General features: G+C 35.8%; 1 protein-coding gene across 2 annotated transcripts in view; it reads left to right on the forward strand.

The window, feature by feature from the left end:
- IL17RD (interleukin 17 receptor D) overlaps positions 1 to 17,680 on the forward strand; it is a 64,239-nt gene that overhangs the window by 28,820 nt on the left and 17,739 nt on the right. For both annotated transcript variants that reach the window (XM_054838759.1, XM_054838758.1), the window contains exons 2-3: positions 11,908 to 11,965; positions 15,598 to 15,723. Coding sequence is in view for 1 of the 2 variants with exons in the window: in XM_054838758.1 (XP_054694733.1) it covers positions 11,908 to 11,965; positions 15,598 to 15,723 (184 nt within the window). In the remaining variant the exon portion in view is untranslated. The remainder of the gene's footprint in view (positions 1 to 11,907; positions 11,966 to 15,597; positions 15,724 to 17,680) is intronic.

A 17,680-nucleotide genomic window follows, 5' to 3' on the forward strand; every position in this document is an offset into this window, starting at 1 on the left:
TATCCCATTTTAGAGATGAGAAGCTAAGGCACAAAAGGTATTAAAGTACTTCCTCGAAGTTGTAGATACAGAGTATGGATAAAGGAGGAGATGAATCTGTGTTTCCCAAGTCTCTGAGCAGGGAGAAATCACAACACGATTCTTCTGTTCAAAATACAAAACGTGTTTGTGTGTTTTCTGTGTTTTTTGTAATGGTCAGTGCTTCATGTCTAAGGCATTACACACAGAATTAGCTGAGAAGGAAAGTGAGATTGAGAATCTCTTCAGTCTTAAGGCTTTAGAATTGTCACCACGCTCCTTGTGGGTATGTGCAACACCACAGGAACGTGCTGGTCTATGACTGGACATTATAAAATATGCCATGGTGATAATCAGTTACAGTCTCTTGCATACTGGCACCTAGCCTAGCTTGACCTTTCAGGTGTTACCGCAATAGAAATGCTATGTAAGAAAATATGTCTTAGCTGATTTTTTCCCCCCCTTGAACAGCTTATGTGTTTGATGTAGTATTCTAAAATGATTTTTTGTTCCTGGCAATTTTAGTGAGGTATGTGAAATTGTAGTTTAGGATACCCTCTCTTCGGGTTCCTTTAGTTTGTGAGGACTTAGTGAGGAATGAGTCTGGATCTTATTGGTGCTGCTTGTATGGAAACCGGAGGAATTTCTTTAGAGCAACAGAGCAATGGTATTTTTCCTGAGGCTAAATGCACTTTGTACCATTCCTGCATCTTGTCAGAGTAGGTCATGAGAGAGTAGACCCATATGCCAAGCCTGCATTTCTACATTAAGCATTTGGTTTTAGGGTCCTGTTATTTTTCCCAAGGTGTGATTTCATATTATTTATTAGTGAGTTATGTAAATTTATCATTCAAAAGAAGCTGTTTTGACAGAAAAACTAAATGTTATCAGGATGTAAATTTTCTTCACCGTATTTTTTTTTAAATTGGATAATCTAATTTTAACCAATAATAGAAGAACAGAAAGTGCTCCAAGGTTCTAAGAACTGGGTAAGAGCAATCCTTCGTGAAAAAGATTCAGAATGAAAGTATTGCAAGACCTTAAATAGTAGTTAAGCAAATGGCAGCAATGAAGTATTTTAAAGCCCAAGCAGGCTGTGATACAGGTTGTGTCAGTGTTTTAGCACATACCACATTTCATGTCAAGTAGTGTATTAATTAGTATGAAAATGGCAGTTATGAACTAGCCATGTACTGTATGGACAGAACGTGTAACCTTTGCTTTGGCCTACTTTCAAAAGCACTTAACATTAAATATGTAGGAAAAATGCATCTCTTACACATGTTCAAGTAAAACAGTTTATTATAAAGTGTGATATCCATAGGGTGTGACTTTTATTAGTGGAAACTGAATGCAGTCAGACTGGAGTTTCAATAGTATTTCAAACATTAAATATCTATTTTAAAATAGGTTCCCTTTTTTAGTAGTGAAAAACCTCATGGGACTTGATAGCACATAATGCCTAAAGAGTTTGCCAGTACAGATATACTTAAAACACACACTTCCCCCCCCCCCGCCCCCAACAGTAAGATTTATCAATACGTAATGCTTTTCCAATCCAAGTACTGGAGAGAGATGAGCACACAGGAGTATTTGAATGTGTTCTGTCTTCATCTCTTTTTTTCATTGTGAAAATCCTCAACAGTCTTGATGGCAGAAACTAGTCTGTGTAAAAAGAAGGTTGAGTGGCACAATTAGGGACAAACTATATGGATTTGCAGAGTGTGAAAATCAAAACTCTAGGAGAAGACAGTCAGCCTTGGTGATCAGATGAATTCTGAGAGAAATATTATTCAAGACTGGCGGTTCATCTTCAGAATGTGTCCTCAGAAAGCTGTGTTTTGTATGGTTTTTATTGTGTTGTGTTCAAATTTCTGACATTGATCATCATTTGGCAGAACTTTTCCTACTTAAATGGCTGTAAGTGGGGAAGCTCCAGTTTGCTTGTAGAGAGGGGCCGGTATAGTTGGAATATTTGAGTGCTATTTCTTCCAAGTATCCTTCAGGTAGACCAGAAGTGTTTGTGCAGCTTTGTGTATATTTCTGACACATTCCAAATGGAGTTTTTTTGGCTGCATTTATGATGGCTGTACTCCATAGAGGGTAACCAGGAGTGTATAAATTCCCTGGCAGCTGAAGCTTTAAATCTGCAGCCACCAAATGTATCTGCCTGTGTCTCAAGTTCAACCATGTGGATCATCAGTACATAGTAAGCACTGGACCTTCTAATCCTTATTGCCGATTGTATTACTGCTTAAGCTGTGGGAATAATTTTCATTTTTGTGGACCAGGACTAGACGGAGGCTCTGAGAAGAAATTTATTTGCTAAAATTGCATAGTTCAGCAGTAAGAATCTCTGCACGCTTGTCTAGGGGAGCTGGGAGTAAGAACGTGCAGCAGTGGAGGAACCAAAGCCTATGTCTTTAACACAGTTAGAAGGAAGGGCAGCATAACTGAGACTTGTTTCTAACTCTGCAGGAAGCCAGCTTATGCAGCTTGTCATTAACTTTGTGAATAGAAGAAAGGGAGGAATTCTTGATTGCTTCCTAGGGGAAGATTTATAGAGAAAGGTAACTTATTTTATCAGCATAGTAGATGTACGAGAACTTTCACTTCTAAGCAAAAAGTATTTTTAGTCATTGTGTTTGATAATGGTCCCTCCCTTTTTACTGGTTTTGGTTTGTTTGGTTTTTTTTTTTCTTCCCATCCAGATTAAAAAGGTCTGATAGAGCCATTGTGCCAGTTAGTTCTGAAACTATAGTCATCTGCCCCTCACTTTTGATGAGGGGATTGTATAACACGGCTGTATATGTATCTTGGTATGTTTTTCTTCTTATGTGCCTCATGATACTGAACTTAATGCCAAAGGTACCTTTGCATTGCTACTGAGTAGATGCCTATCACATTTAAAGTCCTAGCTTTACATTGCCTGAGCCTTTTTAAGTTTTGTAGCTCACAAGAATGGTAACTTTGGGAAGGGATGCCTGTATCATTTTAAAGAAAGTTGGGGTTTTGTACTTCACCTCCTGCAAAAACAAGTTTCATGTTGGGTGTTAAAAATACTGCTGGGGGAGTGGTGAAAGATTCTTTAAAGTTGAACATGGGATTTTGGCAAGCAGATAATTGATCGTTCCTGGAATTGAACCATACTGCTTACAAATTCTCAGTTTTAAAATCTTATGGATGATTACAGTTGTGTGTTGCTAAATCCCCAAGAATAGGTTTTTATGTCCAAAATAATTGCATTACTTCAAAGGGAGGGATTAAGATGGAACAGTCCCAAATCCTATCTACTTTAAAAGTTTTATGAGTTCTATGGCACTCTAATCAGTAAAGTGAAGTTATTGCTAAATTACCTTGCCTCTGTATCCTCTAGAACCAAAATTTTGGTCTATTTATATGTTGGTCCTGCAAACCAATGTGCATTAGTTTTCTTTACAGTCATCGGCTCCTGTGAATGTGTGATACTTTCCTTAGTTGTGCCTGTATGTTTCATTCATATAAGAAAGAATTAAAATTAAGTTTCTAAGAATATGCATTTCATATTTTCCAACTGCAAAGCTCTTAAACAATTTCAGTGACTGTCAAATAATGTAGAAGAAGGATTAGGACTGGGGAAAGACATTGTGTGAATACACACAAAACAAAATAGATGTGCTATGTCAAATTTTTCACATTCCAGCCTTTACGTGATGTTCTGCTTTAAAGATTTCCTTGCAAGCAGCTGTTCTTACCACTTTCAAAAGTTACAAATTGGATAAACTCACCCTGTACTACAAATGAAGTATCTCCAGTCTGCTTGCTGTAAGTTTGTTTGCAGTGGAAATCTCCAACAATGCAGTAGATTTCAGATTTGAATTTTTTAGGTAGAACAGTTATGAATAAAGCAGTTAATCCACATTTGATGACAGTTTCCCTCAGAGTTGTTAGGGGGTTTTTGTGTGCATTCTGGCATTAGATTGAGAAATAAAGAGAAAAAAACCCAGCACTCTGAAATAGTCATAATTGTGTTCTGTCTGAAGCTTAAAACTGAACCTACGAAGTCAATCCTTGTTGCTTTTACAGATTTTGTGTTTCTTTGGATGAAACCTGGGAGCAAACAAAGAGCTCGTGCTAGGAGTTTCCAATTTAAAAAGTAGGAATCTGGCAGCAGAACATTCTTAGTGAACCATTTATGATTTTGGAAATAAGATTCTTTAGTTGTTCTCCAGGTGCCACTGCATATGCTCAGCTTTAAAGGAAAAAACTTTCTTTTGGGATCTGACTGTCTAAAAAATACTGATTTAGAAGAAGCAGCAAACCTTTATGCGCATGAAAGATACAATTAATCTACTTGCTGTGTAGCTCTGAAGTATTGTTCTCCTTGGTTTTCTTTTATTCCCTGATGTTCTCTGCTCTGAAAGCCACATCATTTTTTAATGTGGTAAGCAAAATGAATGAAAGAACATACCTATATATTTTGTATACATAGTAATATAAATAATATATATCCATTGTTCTCTCCTGCTTCTCTGTCACCTTTTGAAACCTTTTCTTGATTGTATTCTAACTCTCTTTGAACGTCTTTGGGAGAGAAAGACTGTGCCTCTCAACTTATGGCTCTGCATGTTTGCACATTAAGTGGAGAGTCAATTAAATGAATGAAAATATATTGTTTAATTGTTTCCTAGACAGGTTAGTTTAGAAGTGCTTCGATAGGCATAAGCTAAAATTCAGCTTTGGATGTTAAGCAGTAAGCATGCATAGCAGGCTTCATTAACTTCTCCATTATTTCAGACACGAGTTATTCTATGTATTGTTTATAGCACAAGTCAGTGCTTCTCAAACTAATTTGTCTTGGGTCCCTCTAGAAACAACTTTACCATTTGCACCCTCCTTCCTTCCTTCCCAGTCCCAATCACCATTCGTGCACCTGTCTTGGCATTGCTTTTATTCCCCCTCCCCTTCCCAAACACCTCGTCTTTTCTCCCAACTCTCCTGCCAGGGGTCATGTCCCACAGTTAAGAGAACACTGGTTTAACTACAGACTTTTGGCTTTTGTCCAGGTATCCTTCCACTAGCACATTTTAGTCATGTTTGTGGGAAATGTGCATTGTTTGAAAATATTTCTTGTGTTGATTTTTTGGGACCTTTTTTGTTTGGTTTTTTTAGAAGGCTTTTAATTCACCAAACATTATTCACACAACAAAGTTGGAAAAAATTAAGTGTGACAGGGCCAACTATAGAAAGCTTCTTAGGCAAACTTGCAAATTGCATGAGAGAAATAAGAGCTGGTACCCTATTTCTGCCATGCTTTGCTGCGTTGAATTCCTGGGCTCGACTCAGAGATTTAAGATTTTCACAGTGGGCGGCAAACAGTATAGATTAAACTTGCTTCTATTGTTAAATTGTGGCTTTAGGAACTGCTCTTTAAAGTAAACCAGTTGACATACATTCAGTGAACAGCTGCATGGAGCCATGTTGTATACTGAAGACTCATGCTGTAAATACTTTTGTAGTATTTCTTCCTTAAAATGATTTCTTACCTCTCTGTCAAACTGACTAATGTGTAAGGTTACCTTCCACATTGCCTTTTTTAAACAGAAACTAAAATAGCCTGGAATGAGGCATAATGAAAGGGCATCTCTACTGTATTTTTTTAATGTCTTGAATTTTTTTTAGATAGGATACACTGCAATTAATGATCTTCAATCAGCATGTTTCACCTCAAAAATTGGAAAAGACCCCCATGAAGCTAGCTGGCGTATGAGTACACATGAGTAGGTTTAGGGACCACCTTATTCTCTGACGGAATTTAAGGCAGCAGCTGTTGAATTCAATATCCTTTCATGATAGGAAGAACTTGAGAAAACCGTATCTAGTTGACATGGCAGAAGAATTAGTTTAGACAAAATGTGATGACCTGTGTGCGAAGTCAACCATAAAACCATGATAATGTCATGATTTTGTGAAAAATGAGATATTTAATGATCACAAAAGGCCAGGACAATTCTTATACAAATGAACTATGAGTTCCTTATGTTTGGTTTAGGAAAACAAGTATTACATGTTACTCTTAAAAGAAAGTTTAATTTCCCAGATTTTTATGTAAAGTAGCTTTGTTGTTGTTGTTGTTGTACCTGGATTATGACTCACGGTGTCTGGGCCATCTATACAGTCCTGGTTTTCAATTTTTTACTTCTTAGAGGGTTTTGACAGTTGGTTAAGTTAGCACTTTTTTAAAAAAAGGCTAATATTGGATGCTTTGTAATGTTTTTTCCAAGTCACAGGGCTTAAATTGGGGTAAAAAGCTGGGAGATGGAGAAGGAATATGCTAAACATGAACATGCCTGACAATTTTAAACAAAGGGAGGTGTATTGTGCCTGCCTCCGGTCACCGGGCATCTGCTCCCTGGAAGGCTGAGCTGTGCTGAGAAAGTCAAAGCATTAAGTATGTTCACATGAAACAGGGGTTCTTCCAGTTCAGAGGAAGGGCCTAATTGATCTACCAGGCAACCTGATACTCTATATGAAAGGGACAATTGTGTACAGGTAATGTGCTAGCACCTGGAGATCGACCGTTGAATTCTCACAAGTAACGTGGAAGGAAAATTTGGATCTTTGAACATGATAGGCTGTTCTTGACAAGGATGTGTTGAGGAAGAACCAGCTAACTAGCCTGTATAGCACGAGGATAATCAGGGCTTGGATGGAGCGTGAAGTTCCTTCATGCTCAAAAATGATGGTTTTCTTTCCCCCTCAAATACATAGTTTATAACTGAAGTAAAACAACACTTTACCTTTTGTATCTCAGACCAAATTCAAGGTGCAAATGGCATGAAGACACATTCAGCTACTCTGCAGCTGAACTTACATGCAGTGACTTTAAAGATGCAGTGAAACAGTAAATAACAACAGACCCAATGAAAATCTGGTAATTTCTTGTAAATCATTATGTTGCTTATGTAAGAAGAAACACAAAAGATGCCAATTTATTAAAAGAAGTTAAAAATGTTTTGAAGAATCTAGGTCCCTGTTTCAAATATGAAATAGACACTGAGAAGCCTATTGCACCTTGAATTCACTTTTAATAAAACTTACTTCTCCAATGTCACTGAGATGTTTTTAAAAGTGTTATTCCCATAATTAGTGCATACAGTGCAGGAACATTAATAAATATATATGTTTATATGCAAATATAAAATTTATGGTTGTAATTGTTACACCAAGGATATAGTAATAATAGTACAAACCCATCCGCTCAGGGTTTAGAATTAATTCTGCAGTTAATGGAGTACACAAAAGTTATATATCAAACATTAGCATGGATTATATATTTTGTTGTATTCTGTTGGAAGCAGTCCAAAATGCAGGCGTATGAATAGTACAGATAATTCATCTTTTACTGACAACTGTACAAATAGAAAATATTTTAACTTGGTTGAAAGCACCGAGAAGGCTTTAAAATGAAAAGAACAGATGTCAATTATAAAGCTTTTAGTTTACTGAGCAATGAGTATGATAAACATTGATTATTCATCTTGATGTTAGAGTTCAAAACCAATTGTCCCTTCAGTTTGCCTCATGGGAGCATGAAATTAGGACCATGTGTGCATTGATTAACAACACATGAAAGATGAATCATGATTACTGTTTTGGTCTGGTGCACAAGGCTATGCTTGAGGGGTAGTGATTTCCTACCTCCTTTACCAGATCTCTGTAATTAGTGCTAGCATCTATCTCTGTTTTCTAGTATTGATGTTAAAGTGGCTGCCTGACAGTGCCTATTCACATGCATAAATTACCTTTATCAAATGAAAGAGTGTTTACTCAACAGAAGCTGAATGTTGGAATATAAGTCAATATTATTTGTAAAAATGATTATTCATAGGACAATTCTGAAATCACCAATGCCATCTCTTGCAGGAATTGTCAAATATGAAAAATAGATGTTACTTTCAAATATGAAACACTGTATGTTCTAGATTTAAAAGGAAGAAGGAAAAGTTCAACAATAAAAATTAAGCAGTTTTTTTTATTTCTTTCCATTGTATTTAATTTATACCTCTGGTGGCAGACGTTAAATTTAACTTTTCTTGGAGGCACAATTAGTTCCTGTGGTTAAAACTTCATTTAGGCTTTATTTCTGGAAATATAACCTTAACTTTGTTTCTCTCTGGCCTAATAATGGATAGAAAGAGTTGTCATAAGCACATTTCATTAATAAATAGTTACCATAAATGATGGGTAGGTGTTAGAAAAATATAAACAAACAAAAATACAGGGTAACTTCATGTAATAGTCTTTGCCTCTTTACTAATACCTATGCTCTTTCATGTTGGAAGATGGATACTTAAATAAAATGAAATGCCTGCACCTGCCTTGAACTTCCAAAGGAGTTATTAATTCCTCAGGAGATGATATGTTTTAGTGTTGTTCAGATTTAAGATTATTTTAGGATCTTAACCGTAACTATTCAAGCTGTTCATGTGGATTGAGGAACAGATCCAACATTGATCTCTGTGATTTGAGGGATGTGACATGTGATGGAAATTCCTTCCGGCTTGCTTACCCAATAGAGATGCAGGATTTGGATCTTAACTTACCATGTTTTCTGTGGAGCACTGTACTTTGAGCTCACATAATGTGAGATTTAATGTTGTTGTGGGTAACACCCCTCACCGCCTCTTTTTGACAAACAAGATTTTGTAATTTAATCTGTGTGCATTTCAACTTTGATTATCTGTTTAAAGATCAGTGGTCTATAGTTCTCCATAAAAGATGTTTTGGCTGTTTTCTTTCCTATGTATTCCTTGTCAGTCAGTGTGTATAGAAGTATGTGGAGCAAAGAGATTTTGTAAACAAAGCTCCAGGCAATGGAGACATGCTTTCTAGTAAAGTTCAGAATAAATTGGAAGCTGCATGTAAATTCAAGAAATGTTAGTCGTTAATTATCTAAGAATGTAGAGCCCTAAGGCCATAGCATTAGTATTTATAGTGTTCAAGTAAGATGCTCTAAACGAGTTGTCCTGGCTATAAGCCATGTTAAATAAAACAATTACTTTATGCCTTAAAAATAAGGGAATGCTTCCTGGAATAATATATTTTTAAACTCACAAGTACTTGGAGTATTAATACCAAAGTTTAACACGATGAAATTGTCTGACTGGCTTACGTGTTTTAAATTGTAACTAATATGACAATTACATAGTTCAACACTTTAAGGTCACCCTAATTCTCTCACAAATTACTGCAGCTGTTTTGCACCATTTATACACTTGGGAGCAAATTTTTACAACCAGTAAGTCTCATGTGCTGCTTAAGTTCAGCAGAATTTGGCTTATGGTTATATTTACTTTTTGCTTCTACTTTGTTAATGATTGTGGTATATTGATTTATACTTCTACTGTTACGTATTTCATGATGTCACTGTAATCCCAGTGGAAATGCAGTTAAAGGTGCCATGAAAAACATTGTTATATTTTTTTTAAATATAGGATATAAAAGATCCTATCTAATGAATTAAAATGCTTCAGCTAATTTTCTGTGTGGTTTGGTGAAATTTATGTCTCTCAAAACTTCAGCTCTAGGACACAAAAGGAAGACAGGTCACAATTAATTAATTTGATGGTTTATCTGCCTTTGTTTATAAATATGAAAAGTCAGCAGTTTCTTTTTTGTGATTTTTTTAATCAAACACATAATGTCTTTGTTTTGCTGTAGTAGTAAGTTAAATGACATGTTATGTAGTTTAAGAGAAACAGAAAATGAGTCAGAACAGAACAGGTATTAATAGAAAAGTTAAGACTGAAAAAAAAATAAATTATGCCTTCCTGTTTCAGGAAACCTTTTTGTATAACAGCTTGTTTAATGCCAAACTAAATCAAAGTTAAACAAATGAAAAGCCACTGAAGAAGAAAGTGAGATTACAAATTTCACTTCTAACAATACTATCAAGATCTGATTTGCTTTCATCCTTCATGTAGTGTTTTACTCTTTCTTTTTTTTTTAAAGGCAACTTAACTCATATCTTGTTTTTCTTTCTAAATAGCTGTGTCTGACTATTAAGTGACACACAGTGAATGTTTACGTGTGACCCTGACAACATCTAATTACTGTTGGAGTCCTTTTATGCTATTAATTTCTGCTCTTTACATTGTAGCAGTAAACTCAGATACAATTCTAAGTAAATGGGTAGTATTTCTTTAAAAGATAATGGTAAATATATTATTTGCCTTTCAGGGAATGATGTTACTCCATAAGAATCAGTGTTCCAGTTTTCAAATTTCTGTCTAGTGAGGGTGGTGCTACATTTTGTGTTTCAAAAACAATGTTAGTGCTTTCTGAAGAGTAAGGCATTGCATCTCTGAAATCCAAAGTTCTTTTCTGTGAGTATGGAAGAGACACCAGACTCATCAGCCTGCCTGTGTGTCTGGATTCTTCCCTGAGAGAGCAGTGGAATAGTTCTCTGGTTGGTCCTCAGTTTCTGTGACACTCAGCAAGGATGGCAGTATCTGCTTTAATAGTATTTGATAATAGAAAAGGGTGTCTGATGTAGCAGAATGGGTTTCTACAATATGAAGCTCTACTGGAAAACTTATGGGTATAATTATCTGAATTATTCCAGTTGGAAATCCACTGCTTCATTCGTTCTCCTTTAAGTGTTTGTTGATTTTAGCCAATATTCAATGGGAAGATTGAAATTTAAATTCTCCATCTGTATTTTTGTCTATAATTGGGGCCTCTGTATGGGGAGTGTCTCTCACATTTAAAAAAATACAACAGAAAAGTACTCCAGTGCATAGCCACATAAGACTCAAAGCACATGAAAATATAAATTCCACAAGAATTATATCAGGGACAGAAACATAAATTACATATAAATATATCTGTATAAATACTTTAATGAAGGATAGATGTGGGTGCATATCTAGACACTGGACGTTGATACTCGCCCTGTAGTAAGTTTCTCCCATATACAATTCAGGCACACTGATGAACTAAACCATAGGTTTTATGTCTTCGCTTATCATACCTCAGTTTATGTTAAGCTTTGAGTTCTCTGTAGTTCTTGTGAGCATTGAATAATGTTAGACTTACGAAAAAAGGATGACTTGATTACAGATGAATTCTGAGTGTGCTGAAAATTTGGTGGGTTAGTTTGCCCAAGTGACAAATAGGTAATAGAGTCCTCCAGGCACCTCTTCTGAGGTAGTTAATGAGGATTGTCTGGGAGGTGATGAGTGCTCTTTAATCAGTTCTTCTACTGTTTTGCTCCTACCTTTAATTTCTTTCCTGAAAATGACCTTCACCAAGAAAACAGAGCTAAAGTGCTATGACTACAGTGCTTAGCAGTGACATTCCTTCTTCTCTCTGAACTTCTGATACTCTTTTTCATGACTGTGGAACTGAGATGGGTTTTTCAGACTGACGTTCTTTGTTCCCTTCTCTTGCGCTGTGTTTGCCCTGAGAGCCCAGTTTGATTTGTTATTAAATCTCGATTAAAGGTGTGGGTTTTGTATAGGCACAAGTAACCTAGACGGTGAAAGTTGAGAACATCACGTAACTTTCTTTCAAAAACAAGCTTCTATGATTCACATCTACCGTGCAAGTCATACTACTTAACTCACATTTTCATGTCTTCATGCAAATATTCTATTCAGACTTTCATTTCTCTTTGTTTTCACTTTGAGTGTTACATCTGGAAAGTTGATGTCAGGTGAGTGCATGCAGGTGTATGCAATCTGTTCTGTCATTGCCTATGTTCAGATTGATGGATCGTGTGCCCAAGCAGAAGGAAAAAACTAATTAACTTGATCATCCTCCACCAAACTGTTTACAAAATAAAAATCTAACTAAGTTCAAAGTAGCTTGCTTTATTCAAATTATTTTCTTGATATTTCTCTACAGGGGCTGTCATCAGTCACCAGGAACAATGGACTACTCAATATCACCTTTAAATATGACAGTAAGTTGAAAATTTGCACTATATTAAAAAAAATCAAGGACTCCATCACAGTTGTCAGTGTATAGCAACATGTCTCTTAAAAATGGCTCTAAGAATAGCATGAGCTCTTTACTATTGTTGTAATTTTAAGTCTAGATTTGTTTCATCTGGGTCTGGTGTATCTTCTCCTTTCTGTATTTCACTGATAATAAAATGATCTAATAATTTGCAGTAGTTTCACTTTTAGATTGGCCTACATCAGCTGCCCAGTATTTGGCTGGAAAATTAGACAATTATCGTACTCTGTGAAAGAATGTAGTCATTGAAAGTTTCACTACACACAAAGTCATAGGAAAGGATTATTTCAAGCTTTATACATCTTTTCTCTTGATACAGGGAATATATTAAAAATGTGTCTTTGCAAGGATTAATATTGAATATGAAGATGAATAGCATCTTTTCATTTAGTTGAAGTAGTTGGAACTTTTCACGAGCTACAGTGTTAAAGGACCAGGTTAGTCAAAAACTGCTGTCTACATTTTCAGTGAAGACAGATAGTTTTAGAACTGTAGCAGATGTGGGCTGTTTGGCAGCTAAATTAAGAAGAAAGTAATCTCTAGCATAATAACAGTAATAAGCAGGTTGCAGCAATAATACTTCAAACCTCTTGAAATGTCTGCTAAATGGCTGTATCTTCTTGTTTTCATTTTTAAAAAGGTTTTGTCATCTGTGTTGTCTAGTCGGTAAACTGTGATGGGAATTTATCCTTATTTGGGCAGTTAGTGGCCATCATCAAGATAAACTCAATGTACTATCAAGGGAAAGTCCTAATTAACAGCAGTAATGTTTGTATTAATGCCAGTGCAAGTCACAGGTTGGGGTTTTTTGCCTACCCAAAGAAATTACCTCAGATACACGCTCTCACTGATGAAATTTTACCCATATTCAGTATCAGGAAATCTAAGAATAGTCCTTTTGCTTCATTCTGATCATCCTGTTGTTCCTCTATCTTTATGTTAATTTCTGAATTTGCAATCCTTCACTGTGAATTTTTTTTAACATTAATTTGATGTTAATATTTAAAATGAGCAAAATTTAAGTATGTCAGATTGTAGAAGAGGTAAGTGGTTGCTACAAAAGTTATGGGGTTTTTATCCACATAAACAGGGAGACTTCATTGCTCTCTACAACTACCTGAAAGGAGGTTGTAATGAGCTGTCTCTTCTTCCAAGTAACAAGTGATAGGATAAGAAGAAATGGCCTCAAGTTGTGCTGGGGAGGTTTAGATTGGATATTAGGAAAAAAATCTTCACCAAAAGGATTGTCAAGGATTGGACTATGCTGCCCAGAGAAGTGGTTGAGTCACCATCCCTGTAGGTATTTAAAAGGCACATAGATGTGGTGCTTAGGGACATGGTTTAGTGGTGGACTTGGCAGTGCTGGGTTAACGGTTGGACCTGATGATCTCAAAGGTCTTTTCCAACCTAAACACTTCTATGATTCTATAAAGAAAAACAGGAAATAATATCAGTCAGAACAGAGATCCCCACATTTAGTTAACACAATAGAGTCTGTTTAAGTTGCAGTATCTGTCATGTTTTTGCCATTAATTCTGGCACCAGGAACTGTGTTTAACCAATGACAAGTGTTAATTCAAAATTCTGCTGGCACTGCATACTTCCTGGACAAAGAAGTTATTTGAGTTCTGCAGTATTAGGAAAACTGTTCCCTGATAGCAAGGCTAAAGAGTTCATATTCACAATAAGTATGTATTTCCATATTATAAGCCAGCACAAAAGAGAATTTGGCTTGCTGGCTGTGATTTAAAAGCTTTTATTTTGCCACACAGCAACTCTAGTCAACTGTGTTTTATGTTGTTAAATTAGTTGGTTAGATTATTCATTCAGATGAAAACCAAATGTTTAGTATTTCACTTGTATTCAAGTAAAAGAAGTGGTTTCCTGGAAAGTGCAGTTTTTCCCTGCTGTTTTCTTCCTAAGTCTGTCGTTCTTTAAAAACCTAAATCAGTGACTCACAGTCAAACTTCAGACATTTGTGCTACATTCCATTTTGGCAAATTGTCATTTGACCATAAAATTTTAGTAACCAGGATCCAAAATCTTGGGCTTGCTATTAATTAGTTCCAGACTTAGCAAAAAAACCTGTTACTTCAAACTTTCCATTGGAAGAGATACTCTATTCTCCTAAGAGGAAGTTCATGCTGTCATTGAGTTCACTCGTAGCCACAGAATTCTACAAACAGCAGACTAAGTACCAACTGCCCAGCTTTTGTAAAAGGCAGTGCTGTACAAACTGGTCTATTCTTATTTATGTGTGGCAGTTACATAAAAGACCCCTTACCGTTGTTATTCATAGTAAAAAGGCATTTTCTAAAACTGCTTTTCAGTTAATAATTCCTCTTTCCCAGCCTTTAAAAATAGCACGTCTGAATTAAATTTGAATTTCCTGCATTGACTTATCATAATACTTGATTTGTCATGTTTCTTTACAAACCCTATATAGGCAAATACATAGCATATAGATTATCTCAGTTTTTTAGAATTAATCATCAGGCAATAATGTACAGTCTACTGGTCAACTCTTTCTGGATTTTATTGGCTTCACTAGTTCAAAAGCAGAATGTTTGTGCATATACATCTTCATGCATACTGTGCTCCGGAACTATTGAATTCTCTGGCCGCTACTTCTCTTCCTGCCACAAAATATGAGCATAAACATTGTAAGGCTTTAAAAGTAGTAAAACTTGGAGTAATTTGTTTTCTTGTTTTGAATGCAGAAAGAAAGGGTCGAGTCCAACAACAAAGTCAGGAATATTTTTCTTACATCTTATTTTCTTAATGAAAGCTGAGGTTTTCTATAATCACATGTTTGCGGAGCTGTAACTTTAGGGAATACACTGTATTTTGTGAGGATAACAAGGCAAAACCAGTTCTGACTGGATCCAATGGCAGGAAAATGGTCTATGGGGATGTGGCTACTGAATGGGTGACAGAGATGAGATGGATTTAGGCAGTCGGTTCTTTATGGTCAGGATCAAGCAGTATCGTGGTTAAAAAGCACTTCTTGAGCACCAGTTCTAAAGCTTCACATTGTTTGTTGTTCTCATACGTGCCTGATCACTGACTGACATTCTCTTGCTCTAAGCACTGTACATGCACAAAAATAATGTCAGTCCTCATATTCTTTGAAGAAAAATTGTTCTCTTTTGGTAGTCCCAACATGTGTCATTTTTACTCTTACTGTCGTAGGCTACACTGGAATTATAAACTGGTAATCTCCTTTGGAGTCCTGTGAATTAGGGTTTTGCAACTGGTGAAAGTGGTTGTGCTCAATGATTTGTAAAGTTTTGTGGTTTTCAGTGTCTTGAGACAAAAGCTTCACCTAGATTTACTACACAGTACTTATTTTTATAGAATAAATAGTGCACATGTACTTTTTCTTTGCTCAGTCTTGAAGAAATGTTAGGAAATTAACTTATTTATTTACATGGAAAGATGCAGGTCATGTTGGAAATGGTTACCTGAATAGATCTTTAGGTGCTGTTGGCAGATTATGATTTACTTGCTCTGGTATGGCACAAGAAGGTCAGCTAAAATGTTTTTCCTGAATCGTTTATTTCTCCATATTTTTAGACTGCACGCCTTATCTGAATTCAGTGGGAAAACATGTGATTGGAGATGTGCAGAATATAACTATCAGTCAGTACGCATGTTATGAACAGGTTGCAGTGACAATACTTTGGACAGCAAATGCCGTTGGTAAGTAGTAGAGAGAAACGGACTAATTCGTCGTGTCTTTGGTAATAACTTCTTGCTGATCGGTATGAAGTGAAATAATTAAATTACGCTTGGAATCATTGAAGCAAACTGCTTAAGAAGAAGGAAATTCTTAACAGCTTTGCAAAGCTGCTACTTTTACTAGCTCACTTGAAATACCCTTAAAACTAGGATGCTCTCTGCAGCCATATGCTGCTTTTTGCTATTCCAGTTTGTTGAATTTTTCCTGCTCCTCAGAACTGTGCAAAGCCCTGATTTCATTCTCTGTCCCAAGGCATTGGTGCATTTCAGTGGTGTTGACTGAATTTAATTGCCAATACACTTAAAGATTCTTTAGCATGCAGATTGTCTTACAAGTGGAAACATTATTCAATCATAGCTATACAGACTTCAGTGTGTTTCTGTGTCAGGTCTGGTCACCAAGAATATTCTTCAATCACTTAAATGTCACTGGAAGTAAGTACCTTGTTGCCCAGTAGTCTCCAAAGTGGGGGGTGTGCAAAGTGATCCACTAAGGGGGGCGAAGAAAATTTTAGGATGTCTGTTTATGTATTTTTTAAATCTTGGAAAGAAAAACTAAGCTTTACTAATATTTAATACACAGATTGACAGTGGCACCCTTAATCGGTCTCTGTCAGACGTTTGTGTTTCACATGTGGTACACAAGGTATCCTGAATTTCATAGCCTAGTTTAAAAATCTTCCAAATGCAGAGTTTCAGTGGGTTTTGAACCCATTTGTTAAAAATATAAAAATGCAACATGTTGTGATTAGTTTGCAAGAACACCTGACATCAGGAAAGACAGAAATTTACTAGCCAAATTTCAAGAAAAAAACCCAAACAACTGGGTGTTTGTGCTCAGAAATTTTTTTGATAGGAGATAGGATTTGGAGACCACTGCACTACAGTGCATTCTCTCTATACCAACACCTGCTCATCATTTCTTTTTCTTCAGACTAATCAAGGTTCTCAATAGAGTAACTTAATATGAACCCATTTTTTTGTCACCAGTGTTTAGCAAATGGAAGATGTGAAGTTTCCTTCTTGAATGGTTTTAATACTTCATTAAAGAAGTTTTAACTACAAAGGTGCCTTTCCATATCAATTAAATAATTATAATTAGAGTTAAGTACAATACAGTTTTCAAAATTAAAACAGAAATTTGTTTATTTTATGTTCTTTTCCTCATACAGCAGAGTTTCAACTTGATATTTTATGGTTCATACTCCCTCAAAAAGCCTTAATATCAGGTTTTTCTTATGACTTAGTAAGAACTGGAAGTTCCCATTTATGTAGTAGGATTGTATCCTAAATTCTGAGATATGGCTAATAATGCAAATGTGTATATATTAAACTTGATATAAATTTTTTAGCCTAGACTTGCATTTATTAAATTAAACATTTTAGATAATAAAAATTGTCTTCTTTTTTGGTATTAAATCATGCGTTCCTATTTTTTTGATAACAAAAACCCCTGATTAATTTCTGGGGTTTAAAAGAGTATATGAAAATTACACTTAATTCTGCAAAACTGTGCAGTTGAAAGCATTTGGTAATCTTCGGCTGCAGCCTGGATGAATCAAATCTCTATGGGAAACAAAGCTTGGTGTTCTTTCTTGTAATGATCAGAGGTTAATCCTTCGGAAAGTATGAGGACAGAACTGCTGTTGAAACATCTCGGGTGACACGGAGACTGGACACTTTCTCTTTCATGGTCTTCATGTAAGGATAAACAGTGCTTTTGTTCCATGGAATATTAAGAACACATTGGGCAATTCATGGTCTTTATCTTCTGTAAGATTATAAAACATTAAAAAATCCAACAAAACAAAACCATGAAAACTAGTGAAACAGAGGAGGTCCATGGAAAATCATACATTTGGGATTTTTATCTTACTTTTATTTGACAGGCATAGCATAAAGTCAAATTAATCCATTT

Source organism: Grus americana, chromosome 11 (genome assembly GCF_028858705.1).
Source record: "Grus americana isolate bGruAme1 chromosome 11, bGruAme1.mat, whole genome shotgun sequence".
NCBI lineage: Eukaryota > Metazoa > Chordata > Aves > Gruiformes > Gruidae > Grus > Grus americana.